The sequence below is a fragment of the Bos mutus genome, chromosome 3 (genome assembly GCF_027580195.1).
Source record: "Bos mutus isolate GX-2022 chromosome 3, NWIPB_WYAK_1.1, whole genome shotgun sequence".
Classification (NCBI taxonomy): Eukaryota; Metazoa; Chordata; class Mammalia; order Artiodactyla; family Bovidae; genus Bos; species Bos mutus.
In genome coordinates, this window is record NC_091619.1 from 26750830 (window position 1) to 26766939 (window position 16110).

General features: G+C 43.5%; 1 protein-coding gene across 1 annotated transcript in view; it reads left to right on the top strand.

Annotated features, from left to right (window-relative positions):
- The window catches only part of TSPAN2 (tetraspanin 2), a 38911-nt gene extending 24045 nt beyond the window's left edge, over nucleotides 1-14866 (top strand). Inside the window, exons 3-8 of the mRNA XM_070367442.1 lie at nucleotides 3656-3753; nucleotides 4918-4992; nucleotides 6390-6488; nucleotides 7819-7890; nucleotides 11278-11361; nucleotides 14614-14866. Of these exons, the coding sequence (XP_070223543.1) occupies nucleotides 3656-3753; nucleotides 4918-4992; nucleotides 6390-6488; nucleotides 7819-7890; nucleotides 11278-11361; nucleotides 14614-14679 (494 nt within the window). The 3' untranslated portion in view covers nucleotides 14680-14866. The remainder of the gene's footprint in view (nucleotides 1-3655; nucleotides 3754-4917; nucleotides 4993-6389; nucleotides 6489-7818; nucleotides 7891-11277; nucleotides 11362-14613) is intronic.
- Nucleotides 14867-16110: the final 1244 nt, after the last annotated feature.

Sequence of the window (16110 nt, forward strand, 5' to 3'; positions counted from 1 at the left end):
TACTTGGGATGATGCTTCTAGCTTAGAAAGAAGGATCTGAAATCAGAGACAAGTGATGGAACTGTCAGGAAATTGGTGGTAGCATGTCACCTGGAGATCATTGGCATGGCAAGGCCTAGCTATTAATGCTAAAAATGCAATATCAAAATGTTTTTTCTTTCTCAAACTAAGGGAAATGGGACTCAGGAAGCATAGGGGATTGGGTATAGGTTATCCCCTTGTCACAAAGCTGCTGTGGGAGCAAAAGGGCCCCCACACTCAGATAGTGAGTAAAAGTCGCTCAGTCATGTTCGACTCTTTGCAACCCCATGGACTATATAGTCCATGAAATTCTCCAGGCCAGAATACTGGAGTGAGTAGCCTTTCCCTTCTCCAGGGCATCTTCCCAACCCAGAGACTGAACCCAGGTCTCCCTGCATTGCAGGCAGATTCTTTACCAGCTGAGCCACAAGTGAAACCCAAGAATACTGGAGTAGGTAGCCTATCCCTTCGCCAGGGGATCTTCCCGACCTACAGAAAGCATCTTGAAATTAAAGTGTGCCTGCCGATCAATCTATCCATTCAATAGCTGTGTTTTGAGGGCCAGATCAGAAAAAGGATAAGGTATCCTTGGAAGCTACAAGTGGCCCCATGGCGTGCAGAGTATTACAGCCAGATTTGAAACTGGATTCAGCAGGCCCAAGACCTTTGCCACGAGTAGAATTTCTTCTGATTTTCACATCAACTCCAACCAGCAGTGCTCGTTTGGCATAGGGCTGAGTCACGTGGCCACACATGCACAGGAGGAGAGGTTTTCCAGGGAGAGGCCTCGGGAACTGGAGCTGCTGGGTTAGTTTCAGGGTGTTTGCTCTGAGCTCTGTGATTCTGATAGCCTAAGAATAGAGTATGGAGTATATGTATGTGCTCAGTAATGTCTGACTCTTTGAGAGCCCGTGGACTGTAGCCCACCAGATTCCTCTGTCAATGGGATTCTCCAGGCAAGAACACTAGAGTGGGTTGCCATTTCCTACTCCAGGGGAACCGTCCTGACCCATGGCTTGAACCCACGTCTCCCACATCTCCTGCATTAGCAGGCAGATTCTTTACCACTGGAGGAATGGAATATTGTACAAATAAGCACATTTTCTAAGGGAGCTCTTATTTTGGAAGGGCAAGGGGCTGAGTGGGCTTGTTCACAGTGGGGAGCAGCTCTGTCCTCCTCAGACTCAGGTGCCTCTGTCCACTGTACCCAAGCCTCAGGAGCACCCCTCCCTGCGGGGCTGCACACTCTCAGGAGCCCCTGCAGGCTGTGCAGCCAGTCCTCATCTGCCTGACTCGGGAGAGCCCAGCCATGTGGTGGCTTCTTGGATGCTTGTTGGAATGTAGCCCCAGCATGTATCTCTAAGCAAAGATGGGTGATGGTAGACAGTCCATCCACAACTTCCAGTCTGATTTGCTCTCCCTTTATCCTCATATCCAACAAACACTGACTGGGAATTCTATCTTGTTCCTGGCGTATTCTAGGTAGGGTGAATAATGTTTGTTCAAGGATTTAACATCTATAGATGAGAAAGACATATATGGGAACCCACAGGCTGAGTTTCATCATGATGAATTCCTATGTGACTGGAGTGTAGGATGGATAAGATCCCAGAGGGTCCAGTCTCTAGGCTGTGACTCCAAGCAGGATCTGTAGACAGTATCATGCAGCAGTGAAGAGGCAACGGACACCATAAGCAGGAAATCCATCCAATAAGGTGGCCCAACCAGGAAATGTTTTGTGAGGGAACTGTTTCAATGGGGGTGGAATCAGGGCTCCGGACCTGTGTGTCCTGCCTGGAGCCCTCTTGCTGCCCTGACCCCCATTATAGAAATAGAAATATGTAATATACTTGCCTTACTTACTGCTTTGAGGAGAAGGAAATAAAAGAGCTTTGAAAAGTGAAGAAATGCTTTAGAACAATAAGGTAATTAGGCAGTGGGGCCAACAGTAGTATTATTTTTAATTTGTTTTCATTTCTCCCATTACCACATCCATTCTCCATGAAATTATTTTCTTAGGGAAAAGGAAAAAGGAGGAAGTGGCTGAGCCTGCCTAGCAGGAAATACATAAATACCTGTCTCGGGACCTTGGAAGAACAGGGCTTCCCTGACTCTGAAAGGGGCCCAAGAACAGCCTGGGTGGTGCAGGAGGCAGCCCGCCTGCTGCTCAGCTCTCAGGGAGCAGCGAGGTCTGCCCACAAACCACCGTCAGCACCCAGAGGGGCCCCACAGGCGCCCTGCAGGCCAGCCTCAGGGTTTCCCCACAGGGGTGGCGTGCCAACTCCCTGCCCCCTCAGGGATGGGCGTGGTTTCCAGGTGACTCACATGAATAAAATGCAGAAAACAGAGTTGAGGCAATGGGCATTATTCTAAGCAAGCCAAGTTCCAGACCCCATATTGTGTTCTAACTTATCTCAGGATCAGAAAAGGAATCAGAACCTGGCTTGCCCTTCTTTCTCTCACAACGAGAACATTTCTGCCCTTTTCTTTCTCTGTGAGAACAGCTGTTCCTGTGGCTTGACTTCAGAACTGAGCAAAATTATCACTCAAATTGAGGCCGCTGTTATTGCTGGGGAGGCAGGATGGGCTGATGGCCATGAGCTGGCTTTGGAGGCAGATGGGTATTTTTATCCCAGCTCTATGATCTTGGGCAAATCACTTAACTTTTGGAACCCAGCTCCTCTGCCTAAAAAAAAAAAAAAAAAAAAAGATGAAGATAATAATGGTATCTGCTTCATGAAGATTAAATGAATAAATTTGTGCCAAGTGCTTAGAACAGTTCCTGGAGAAAAGAAGCCCTTAAAGCAAATGTAGCTAATAGTCTATTAACAATAACAGTGTTGGTGCATATTACCTTATCGCCTCCCCTCACCAGCTTTTTTCTTGTGACATGTATAACCTAGCATGTGTCCTGTGTATGTGGTATTGCCCTGTAAAATTTATCATTCACACAGAGCCTTACTGCCTCATCACTGTGTCTTCCACCCCTCCCCTTAATTAAAAGCCTCCCTCATCTGTCCCACCTCCTCCCTGCTTCCCTGTCTCTGCCTGGGCAGACCAACAGCCCTCTCCCCTCCCAGACACTTTGTCCTCAGGGCCTTTACAAGGTGGGGGAACAGCTACTAATTCCAGAGTGCCACGAGAGACCACGGGCTCCTAGGAAGATGTGGGTTCTTGCCCAAGCTCTGGCACTGGCTCCTCACCACCCTTGGATTCAGTGTTACCAGTTTATATGAATGGCACTAACACTCACTTCACAGGGGTAGTGGAGGCTGGAAGGTACAGTGCCAGGCAGATAGGAGGCACTTGGAGGTGACTAAGAGTTGTGGAACAGATGCACCGGCCAGTCTTTGCTCGTTGTGTGACCTGAGCGGCTTCCTTCACTTCTGTAAACACAAGCTTTCTTTGTTCCCTGGGGATTATAGCAGCGCCTCCCTCTCAGGATCCTTGTGCAGGTGTTCGAAGAGCTCAGCAGGAAGCGCTCCCCAAGGGTTAACCTTTATCTATTAACAACTGAAGGCTCTGCCAGGCAGGTTGTCTGCGGTGGTGGTGACTGAGGCCAGGCTGGCAGCATTGGTGCTGGGGAGAGAGTCCGTCGTGACTGGTCAGCATCTTCTCTGTCCTCTCCCCACAGGGCTCTATGTGCTGGTTGGAGCAGGGGCCCTGATGATGGCCGTGGGCTTCTTCGGGTGCTGTGGGGCCACGAGGGAGTCGCAGTGTGTTCTTGGATCTGTAAGTGGGGAGAGATGGGGAAGGACTTGGCCTGGAGCTGGGCATTATCTTTGTCCCTATGTCTACGGAAAGCATGAAAAAAAAAAATAGTTCGTTAGTGTGAAGATGTTTGGGGAGGAAAAGTGCCTAATGATACCTCACAGTGACTGAGGCAGCTACAAGATTCCTGTAGTCAGGGAAACACTTATCTACAAGAAAAGTACTGCTGTTTGAGATCAATAATTTAAGCAAACATCCCTCTTGTGGTTTGTTTTAACAAGCAGCCTCTGTTAAAAAAAAAAAAAAAAGGAAAAACTGCAGTTAACTGTTATCCATCCAATGCCAGTGTGACCAAAGGGGAAAGAGGAGCAGGAAGGAAGTTTTTGTATTTCTCCACAAGGCATCAGAAACAGCAGGTTTATTAGGTGGCCTCTCCTTGCTCTCTGCAGTCTTTGGTGTTTGACTGTGGCCACTTCTCCTGATCTCTTGCCGTGTAAGGTTTCTAACTCACTTCCTTAGTTCCCCACTCTTTCTTTTTCCCCTGTTGTGGAGCATCCTGTGTCTTGTTTATCACTGAACTTAGTTTAATCAGAGCAGACCCACGAGATCAGAGCAGAAATCTGTCCGGAAGGACACCCTTCACCTCCACTCCCTCCTCCTCAGAGCATCCATCTACAGCACGCGGTCTCAGGTCACCTCCTCCCCAAATCCAGCACTTCCAGTCACTGTCTATCTCCTGGTCTGATTTTATATCTTTATAGAACCTCTTTTGTTCATCAAGCAGTCACTGAACATATGGGTGCCAGGCACTGTTCTAGGTGGTGGGATTTCTATATCACTCTGAAGTGATCTTACTCTTCTATTGCTTACTCATTCATCATTTCCTGCTCTTTCTATTATTAGTATTATGTCCAAAAGAGCAGAGACACTGAGATCTTATCTTATTCACCACTGTATACCCAGTGCCCAGGGCAGTTCCTGGCCCAGAGCAAATGCTCAATAAATGATTGCTGAATGAATTACTGAGCAAACAAACTGCGTGTGGACCAAGGGATCAGATGCTTCCTTCTGTAATATTTCTGTTCAAACTAATAACCTTGTTTTTCAAGGAATTAGAATTAAAGAGGTTAAATAAATTGAAAAGGTTATTGAATTAATGAAGGTAGTATTTTCTCTCCTTTACAGTTTTTTACCTGCCTATTGGTGATATTTGCTGCTGAAATAACCACTGGAGTATTTGCTTTCATAGGCAAGGATGTAGTAAGTAAATGTTACTTATAAATGTTCTTTAATGATGGTTAAAGTGTTCTCTTTATGGCAAAAGACATGAGAATATTGACAACCACAGTGACATTCCAAAGCCAAATAAACCCCAGAATTATCTTTTATGCAGAATTTTTAACCTAGAAATGTGGTGCAGACTTAAGCAGGTGCGCGCGTGTGTGTGTGTATGTGTGTGTGTGTGGCTGCATACATGTAAGTGCACATATATTCCTGGGGAGGTAGTTAATTGCTTTCATTAGATACATGAAGGAATTTATGGGTTTTTGTAACAAAAGGATCTCTAATTTAAGGTGATCCCGTTTGGAATGTGGGAGGAGCTAGATTACAGGTGTGAGAAGTAGGGATGGAGAAGAACACACATTTGCACCCCTGTTCGCTTGTCCTTTGTTCTTAGGGTTTGGCCTGGGCAGAGGACAGGTCAACCTCAAAGACCACAGTCTGCCTTCTGGGTGCCCATGAAGCCAGTTTAGATTTGTGCTCAAACTGTAGGTGCGCAGGATAGATTATCAGAAGAACCCACAGACGAAGGTAGTTTTTTAGGCTTAAACATGCAAAGAGGAGTGAAATGAAGAGGAGGGAGAATGGAATCTTAAGTTTTGCTGTATTTCATGTAAATTCACATGCTATCAATTCTGTTTATGAATTTATTTTAGATTTTAAAAATGGTAAATATGTAGAATGAGTAAATATCCTCCTCTGGAATTTTTCTAAAGTTGTTGTTCAGTTGTTAAGTCATGTCCGACTCTTTGGGACCCCATGGACTGTAGCACACCAGGCTCCTCTGTCCTTCACCACCTCCTGGAGTTTACTCAAACTCCTTTAACCTCAAATATGTAAGTTAGAGGAACTGGATCTTATGACTTCTTGAGAGCCTATGGATTTGGGGGTCACATGCTGTTACACTAGAAAAAACATTCTCTGCATTTTCTATGGTATTTAAATGCTGAAACAGTTTTTCCTGGTCATGAACACCTTTTAAACCACGTCATGAAAAGATTTGAGTACTTGTTACCAAGGGAGTCCCAAGAATGCATAGGTTTCTACCCTGGCTGCGCACCAGAATCACCTGGGTGGGACCCAGGAACCTGGGGTTCAGTTTTTGCTGCTGTCCATGCAGGGCTGAGAACCTCCACTCTAAGAAATCTTTCTATTCTGTGAAAATTATTTTTGGTTAGTCTATCCTTCCATCAGAAGCATCTTAGAAATTCCAGAACCTGCAATCTGGTCCATATATATGGAATTACCCTCGTCCAAATAAACACATGAAAAGGCCATATTCTTGAAGGATGGGGAAGAGGGCTTTTTTCTTGATGAAAGGAGAACATTTGGAACTTCCCACTCATGTCCCTTTGTTTTCCTGATATTTTTTTCAGGCAATACGACATGTTCAGACCATGTATGAAGAAGCTTATAATGATTACCTTAGAGACAAGGAAAAGGGAAATGGGACTCTCATCACCTTCCACTCAACGGTAAGTGACTTCTTCCTTCAAATTTCATCTTCTAAAGATTACTGAGTCACCGACTTAATGGACGTAAGTTTGAGCAAACTCAGGGAGACAGTGAAAGACAGGGAAGCCTGGCATGCTGCAGTCCATGGGGTCACAAACAGTTGGACATGACTGAGCGACTGAACAGCAACAAATATTATGCACAAGCTAGGTTCTCTCTAATCACCTAGATTAGAAATAAGAATAAATCGAGTGAAGCCAGGCAGCAGCATTGTATTTCTCCGTTCGTGGGAGTCACCATTTGCGTTATATGTAGAATCTAGAAGAGAAAAAGGTCTAACACAGAGTTGACAAGAGGAAGTCTGGACATGCACCCAGAGAGACAAAGCTGCCCAAGTGAATACCAGCTTCTGCCAAGAGTGGCCCTGCGGCGTAACAGAAACAACCGTGACCTTCATGTCAGAAAAGCTTATCTCTAGCTGCAGCTCTGCCGCAGAACAGCTTTATGACCTGGAGCAAGTTCCTTGCCTCCCTGATCCTCACTCAGCTCCCCCAGGTGCGAGACAGAGGGATACGTGAGGGAGGCATGTGCGGTTTCTCCCAGGATGTCCTGTGGGAACATGCTGTCGGTGCAGCAATCTTTCCAAGAAAGACTTCCAGGGGAGATGGGCCAGGCCAATGGTGTCCTGATTTCCCAACCACTGTGATACAGAGAAGCAGCAGTGCACTCCTGGCCAGGTGTTTTCAGGTAGCCCAGTTCTTGTATGTCACAGGCCTGTCCTGGAAGTCGCCAACCATTTATCCTGTTCAGCCACAGCCACCCCAAGGACGTCAAACAGCACACAGGTTCCTTTGTCTTTGAAGGGCAGCCCTAAGGCAGGATACCTGTTGGCTGGCCAGTCTTTGAGTACCAGTCTTTTAGCCCCTGGGGTTCTCTGTGGTCACCTCTGCTCTCTATTCCGGGCTCTCTTCAGTTAATGAGCCTTTCCTGAAGCTCATAAAACATTAGCTACTTGGCAAAGCCAAAAGGAAAAATCTAAAGACCCAACTCCTGTCTAAAAACAGCAGTTTACACAGGCACTGTCAGCTTCTTGCCTTGTTTGGATTGCCTTCAGTCACCTCCTGTCATAAAAGGTGGACACTTTGGTGAAGTCATTTTTCTGCTCTGCCAGCATGACCATATGACCACGCTCTCCCCAGAATGGCTGTTGGGTTGCAATGTCAGGCGACAAAGATGTTTTGCGGCCTCAGCAATCCCAGTCCTTTACAGAGAGACCCGGGCTTGTAACTGCTGCTTCTCCATCTGTGTCCTCTCATTACCTTCCCTAAAAGCTCTTTTCTGACTTTCTAGTTTCAGTGCTGTGGAAAAGAAAGCCCTGAACAGGTCCAACCCACCTGCCCAAAGGAGCTCCTAGGACACAAGGTAAGCGTCTCTACCAGATTCCTATCCTGCCTGTGGTGTTAAGATGGTTCTTGCTCTCAGGATGGAGGTTGCGATTCTAGGAGGCCCTCTCACAGTAGCTTCTAGCCTCAGTTTTATTCTATATAGAACAGGTGAAGCAATGCTGAGTCCCAATCTCCTGGTACCCTGGGGAATAACAGTGTGCTGACTTGCCGGTAATAATGCAAATAGAGTGGCCTTAATTAAGCTCACCAAGGCCAGGGGTGTGCACTCTTAAGAATGTTGCCCCATGAGTGTCTTCCATGGATGTCATGGCACTGATAAATGCTTCCTTTATTAAATGCTACATGACAGGCACTATGCCAGGTTCTAAAAACTCTAAGATAAAAAACAGATGGTCCCTGTCTCAATGGCCTCACAGTCCAGTCAAGGGAGTTGGTGCCGTGCAGAGTACAGTATCTGCCCAGCATACAGTGGAGACACAGTGGAGTCAGGAAAGCTTGACCATGGATGGGATTCTTGAGCCAAGTTTGAACAAGGGGAGGTCATTTCAGGTCCTGAAAGTAGCTGGAACAGAAAACATGACAGTGTGAAATTCCAGGACTGCAAGAGAGTAGGGAGCCCACAGGGAATGGCAGGGGACATTTTTGGAAAGGCTAACATAGGCTTGATTTTATACCTGGAACTTGAGGGAAGCCGTTGCTTTTGGTAGAGGATGAACATAATCGGTTTCACATTGTAGAAAGCACTCAGGTGACTGGCGGTGTGACTGGTAGAACAGAAGGCTGGAGATTCATGGAGGGAGGCCATGGAGGTGACACTTGTTTTCACCCTGGTAAGAGAGGATGAGGGCTTAGAGCAAGTTACAAACAGAGGGGAGGGAGAGGACGTGACAGACTCAGAGATGTCCAGGGGTAGAATCCGCAGCCCTAGGTGACTGACTAGATGTGGATGGGGAGTGAAAGGGAAGAAGCTGAGACTTTGGACTCCTGCTGGGTAGACAGAGGCTCACTCACTAAGAGAGGTGGACAGAGGGAAAGGAGCAGGTGACAGCTTCAGTTTCAGTCAAGTTTGCACACTAGGTACCTGTGACATTTGCAGGTAGTCTGAGCTGAAGACACAGGTGTCAGAATCCAGTGAGCTGGTGATAGCTAAAGCCTAGGAGTGGATGGAAATGCCCAGGGGAGCATGTAGAATAAGGAATAAGGTGGGCAAAAGTACTATCATTTAAGGGGTAAGCTAAGGACAAGTGGGCTTCCCTGGTGGCTCAGTGGTAAAGAATCTGCCTGAAATGCAGGAGACATGGGAGATGTGGGTTTGATCCTAGGGTCAGGAAGATCCCCTGGAGAAAGAAATGGAACCCACTCCAGTATTCTTGACTGGAAAATTCCATGGAGAGAGCAGCCTGGTGGGCTACAGTCCATTCCATGGAATCACAAAGAGTTGAACACAACTCAGTGACTGAGCACGCACACACGTGAGGACAAGTAGCCAGAATGAGACTGTGTAGAAAGAGTCAGAATGAGGGAAAGTTCAAAGACAATGCTCCTGTAGAGTGAGGGAGGTGGTGGCTTATCCATAAAGTCAAATGCTGAGAAGAGGACAAGGAAATAAAGGCTGGAAATAATGTGTTGGGATTTGATGCTTAGAAGATTCTTAATGACATTTGCCATGCAGTTTTGGTGAAGCAGTTTGGAATGCGCAAGAACAATGTAGGAAATGAGGGAAGTATGAGGATGTTTCTAGAAGCATCTGTATCATGGTCCTCACATTATCCTATCTCCTCACTTTACCTCTTATTTTCTTTTTCATAGAAAGAAACTTTCTGTGAAAGAAAGGAGGGGACATGGGCAGAGCTGGAGGACACGATTAGAGGGGGTTTTTGCTTTAGACTGCAGATCAAGTGCATGGTGTTCCATGATGAGTGACAGTGTCAGTGCAGAAGGAGAGGCTGAATGTGTAGGAAGGAAGGGAGATATGTGGCAGTACAAGCTTCCAGAAGTGATGAGAGAATAAGATCCAGAGTCAGGAAAGGGGTTAACTTTCCACAGAGAAGGGCAGTGGCAAGAAGCAGTGTGCCTTGCTCACCTTGCATGCTCCCTGCAGAGAGCAGTACCTGGCACTGGATGAATGGGGTGTGTAAGTTTATAGGTGCAGATGAGGAAGGTTGGAAGAATTTCTATGGCTTGACTCCAATAAGTAAAGAAGTCATTATCTAAAGCAGTGGTTCTCGAACTTTTACCAGAATGCAATGTAATTATTTTTGTGAGTCTATGGCCTTCTCTAAACTATTAGCTCCCTGAGAGTGAAAGAAACCATGTCTTATTTTCTCCAAATCCATCATGCCATTCCAGTGGCATGGCATGTAAGGCCGATGCTGAGAAATGTTTGTTGAATGAATTAACCATGAATGAATGAAGTATGATAGGAAATGTGAGGATAGTGGTAAGAGTTTCATATAGCTTATGCAAGTATCAGAGAGAGCTGATCATTGACAAGTGAAAGGACCTGGACAGCCTAAGGGCAAATTTGGGATGCAAGAATACCTCTGTATTTAAGAGGACCAAACAGAAGTTGGAGAAAGTAATTACAATTATTATACAAGTGATCTATTCTGCCCCTGTCCAATATTCCCCCATCTGTGAAGTTTCTTTGGACCTGCCCTGCCCAGTCTCTGTGGGACACAGACGGAAGAATAACGCCATCCATCTCAGCCACCCAAGAAGAAAACAGTCCTCCAGCCCCCAGCACTTGGCTTTCCTTTGTTAAATTTGAACCTGTACAGACTTCATAGCTTCTTACTTACATACCTCGGAGAAGGCAATGGCAACCCGCTCCAGTGTTCTTGCCTGGAGAATCCCAGGGACAGGGGAGCCTGGGGGCTGCCGTCTGTGGGGTCGCACAGAGTCGGACACGACTGAGGCGACTTAGCAGCAGCAGCAGCAGCACTTACATACCTACCACTAGGTGATACCTACCTTGCGTAGTGAATTGGACCAAGTATTTTTAAAAAGTATGTAAAATCATTTAAACTGTAAATGGCAACCCAAAACAAGAGGCTATTATTCTGGGTGTATTTTACTTATTTTTTATTTGCTGAAAGGAAAGAGAAGCTGCAAATTTTTAAACGCCTCATGTTCCAGAATAGCTTCCTCCCGCCAGGTTTCAGGGCTTTGAAGCAGCCATTGGCCTAAATAGGAAAATTCCACCAAAAGGAGAGGATTATTCTTTTTCTCCCAACTACATTTTTGGTTTATCAGAACCTAAAGGAGATTTTAAGTACCTAGGAGGAATGGTTTAAATATGACCAGAAGCTGACATAGGTCAATTCTCACAGGAATGGATTGGAACTGGATGATTCACACATACCATCAGTTGTTATTCCTGATCTTTTCTTTTCCAAAACAGAATTGCATTGATGAAATTGAGAGCATAATCAGTGTTAAGCTCCAGCTCATCGGAATTGTCGGTATTGGAATCGCAGGTGTCACGGTGAGAAAGTTCTAGAATGTACCTTCTTTGACCTCTAAGAAACCTTTAAACCTTTGCATCTTCTCTTCAAGTGTGATGTGGCTGTGTCTTCAGAGAGATTTCTCATAAAAGACAAAGACTTTTTGACAAGATATCTAAGAACAAAGCTAATTAGACCCATCAATACTTAATTCTCTAAAAATGTGATACAAATTTCCATTTTAAATGAATTATGACTTTGAGTTTATCGTTGCAATAGCTTCCCATTTTAAGCCCATCAAGCTTACACTAGACAAGTGATTTTTAATTCCGAGTCTCTTCCTTTGTTAGAAATTGAAGGTAACATAGGTTAAACTCTCTCACCTATGATCTTCAGAGGCAGCACCATGTGCTGATTAACAATGTGATCTCTGGCATCCCACTCCCTGGATTCAACTGCTAGCTCCACTGCTTACAAGCCCTGGGGTCACTGGAAGTTTTCTTAATTTCTCTATGTCTTAATTCCTTCATCAGCAGAATGGGGATCTTAATATACCAACCTCATAAAATTGTTGTGACGATTAAGTGGGATAATAGATGTAAAGAATAATTAGAAATTAATTCATATAAAGTGTCTGGAATGCAGCAGTCGATAAATGCTAGATCTACATGTAATGAGTGTTCCCAAACCCAGGACCCAGGCAAAGCATATATAGATGTGTGAATTGAAGCATACTGCACCCATGCACTGGCAAGTAGCTCAGTACCTCTAAAGCCCAAAAGAAGAATGTACAAGAGTCGATAGGGTCAGAAAGCTATGGTACATGTAGCAAGAGATGACACTGGAATGGTTTAGGAGGGTCCACATAATTGAGTTCTTTGTGTTACTTTTTGGTAGGTCGGGCTTTATCCTTTAAGGTAGAGGGGAGCCACCCAGGTTTGGAAGGACATGTAGTTCAATGTGGAGATAAAGTTGGAGGGAAGTAAGATTTAGGTAGGCCCCTAAAGAGGTGATTTCCACTGTCCAGGGGTTGAGTAATAGCTAATGCTAGGATAGACTTGCGGAGAAGGCAATGGCACCCCTGGGTTGGAAAGATCCCCTGGAGAAAGGAAAGGCTACCCACTCCAGTATTCTGGCCTGGAGAATTTCATGGACTGTATAGACCATGGGGTCGCAAGGAGTTGGACATGGCTGAGCGACTTTCACTTTCACTTCAAGATAGACTTAGGCTTCCCAGGTGGCTCAGTGGTAAAGAATCCACCTGCCAATGCAGGAGACACAGGAGATGTGGGTTTAATCCGTGGGTCAGGAAGATCCCTTGGAGGAGGAAATGGCAACCCACTCCAGTAGTCTTGCCTGGAAAATCCCATGGACAGAGGAGCCTGGTGGGCCATAGGGTCACAAAGAATCAGGCATGACTGAACAACTGAGCAGACAAGATAGACTTACCCTCTAGTCCTCCTATGTAGATTAATTCATAGTCTAAGCTAAGGCAAGGGCAATGGAAATGTGAGGAAATTAATGAATTGGCAGTTCTCAGGGGACACACAGTCATCTTTGCTCCTTTCTTGTATTTAGAGCACAGAGGGCTGGGGCAATGGGTGAAAATACTATGCTGAACACATCCCTATCTGGGGACCTCTCTCAGGGCCCTCCCCACCCACCCTGGGGCTAGCCTGATGACTAGTCTGTGGCTTCCCTAGGACAGTTCTGAGGCAGAAGATTTGAAAAAGATCTGCATTAACAGAAGTATCAAATAGACCCTGCCAACAATTTTACAGTCTCAAGGATTGCCCATTCTGAAAGTGGTCACCCCTGACTCACGACAGTGGCAGGGAGAGGCTGAAGAAGTCTCTCTGAGGGTACAGTGTGGCTTAAGTAGGGGATGCACCCAGCCTCACAGCCACGGAAAAGGGGGAATGCCCTCTGTTGGCCATCTTGACTCAGCACCCCTAAAGTTCCTTCTTTAATTCTTTTCTTCATAAGGTAAGTTTTACCGTATAATCAGTTAACAAAATGGCCATTAGGTGTCTCCCCTGCCACACCCTGCTGCTGAATTCTGTCAGAAGCTTGGAGTCCCGATCCTGGTTATTCCCTTAAGTTTATCTTTTCCCTTCCAAAAACTGATAACACGTGCCTTTTTATTGATTTATTTATTTTTAACTGTGCCTTTTTAAATCCAGCATTTATAGATCTTAGTCTGACGTAGGATGAGATTGAGGAGAGAGTTATGATACTAATTTCTTTGAACAAACATTGGTAGCAGTTTATAAATATCACACCTACACATAGTGTTTCATAGACTCTACAAAATTGTAGAAGTTATTGAGGACAAAAATGATTTTTTGGCATCCTTCTGTTCAAACCATTTAAGTAGCTATTGATTTTGCCAGATATTTAGCTTCTCAAAGAATTATCCAAGACATAAAAGATGTCAGTAATGCCATAGTTCACACACCTCAGTTTATGCTTTGGTGAAACTATTGAGTTAAATAATGATGCTTTATTTAGAATCATTTGCAATTAAAAATGGACTGGAAATGAAGAGATGCTCCACTTCTTGAATGAATCAGTGGCTTTTTTTTTTTTTTTTTTTGCCATGCTGTATGTCATGCAGGATCTTAATCGTAGCTCTCAGATCAGGGAATGAACCCACGCCCCCTGCAGTGGAAGCCTGGAGTATTGACCACTGGATTACTAGGAAAGTCCCCAAATGCTCCATTTTTTAATATGTGGTCAGTGTTGCAAAAATTCAAAGCTTTGCCAGAAATAGAAAACTATTTAGACCACAAGTGTATTTAAACAACAAATGGTTACAAACACATTTTCCAAAGTAAAAATAAAAATGAGACCTGGGGTTAACCTGAAATATAAAATTCCAAAACCGGTAGTGTATTAAGTCTTTTATAATTATTAAGAACAGTCTTATAAGCTAGAAATAGATGCCTTTTCTTAGAGCAGAGTCTTGTTATTTTTATTTTTTTTTTTTTCTCTAATTTTATTTTATTTTTAAACTTTACATAATTGTATTAGTTTTGCCAAATATCAAAATGAATCCGCCACAGGTATACATGTGTTATTTTTAAAATAATAAAATAGGAATGTATTTTAATGAAAGTCTTACCCGGTAGCCATAATGATGTATCACACATAAAAGTGCCACTTATAACCAGTAATTATTGGTTATAATTACTTGTTAACTTGAGTTAAACATGCAGGCAGTTTGCTGGCCTTTTTTTAAAATCAGTATTCATCATTTGAAAGTCATTAACAAGTGGTTTCTTCTGTTTCAGATCTTTGGCATGGTATTCAGCATGGTCCTTTGCTGTGCGATACGAAATTCACGAGATGTGATATGAAGCTACTTCTACATGAAAAGTGTAATCTAGAGTATACAAATGTCACAGGGGCTGTCTCCTGGCTCATTTTTAATATTCAAAGGACATTAGGATCTAAAATAATTTGCTGTTAACTGTACATTTGCACATGTATGTGTGTTTGGCTCAAGACTGGTTTGCACCTTTAATGAATGCCTATGTATGCTGACTGAGAGCATGTTCATGTGTGATCTGTGTGTTTCTGGTATATGCATAATGAAATCTGGTTGCTGGGAATTCCTGAATCTTGGTATGTGAGCATATTTAACTCTAAGAAAAAGATCAAAAAGCTTTGAAAAAAGAAACTTGGTTGTTTAGAAGAAAAATGATAGTAGGTCAGTTTCTCAGACTCTAGCCATAGGAAGTAAGATATAGAGAATTCAGGGATTTCTAACTTATGGAAGCAATAAGCCACAGAGATTGAGAGATCATGGTGCAGTGGTAAAAGCGACTGTGTTTGGGTTAGGTGTACAGGTTTCCTGGGATTTATTTTTATATATGTAATCTCTCCAGAATTTAGGATTAAATACACCTGTAAAACTAAATATAGCATGGAAAATCTAATTTGAATAAGTCATACTTTCCTAGTATTAAAAAAAAAAAAAAACCTCACTCTGGAAAGAGTGTCACACAGACAATCACATGCTCTATGAAACTGAGTGTTTTCAGGACTAAAAGGAAAATCTTTTAACAACTTTTTAAGGAAATATTTTTGTTCTTATATAAAGACATTTAAATATTGCTTTATAACTTTCCTGTTCTGACTTTTCTCTGAACCACTGCCACCCTCACATCCTCAAAAGGGCTTTGATCTCAAACTTTTCTGTGTTTCTTCAGATGGAAGCATAGAAAGACTAAAGCAAGAGATCTGGCAGGTGCAAATTGTGGGAAAGAAAATTTTTACTGGCACTGTATCTTTGAAATACCTCATAACTTGAGTTTACATATTTTCCTAATTTTTTCTATTTTTCTTATTTATTCACCTAGAGAATTCTTCTTTATAGATTAAGAACTACAAGTTTTCACCACTTAAAATAGATTATATCATGAGCATCCTTAGCTAAACCAAAATAAAGGAAAACATCCTCTCCTAGTTTTGTGCACACAACAGAGACAAGCTAAGGAAATAAAAATACACACACAACAGAAACATGTTCCTTCTGTGCAAGTCTCTTTATAAAATTAAAATGTTTGTGTTCTTTATGGTCTTGATGCTTCGTTGTAATCCCAAATTTATAATCTAAATTGACATGTATGTACATTTTTAACAACTTGCTGCATCTAGTAAAACATAGATTTTTTTAAATTTACATTTTAAAAGGCCATACAAAAATGAAAGTATGGGGGACTTTTGAAACCCCCAAATAAGTTTATACTCGTGTGAGAACACAAGTCTTTGGGTCTGCACTAAAG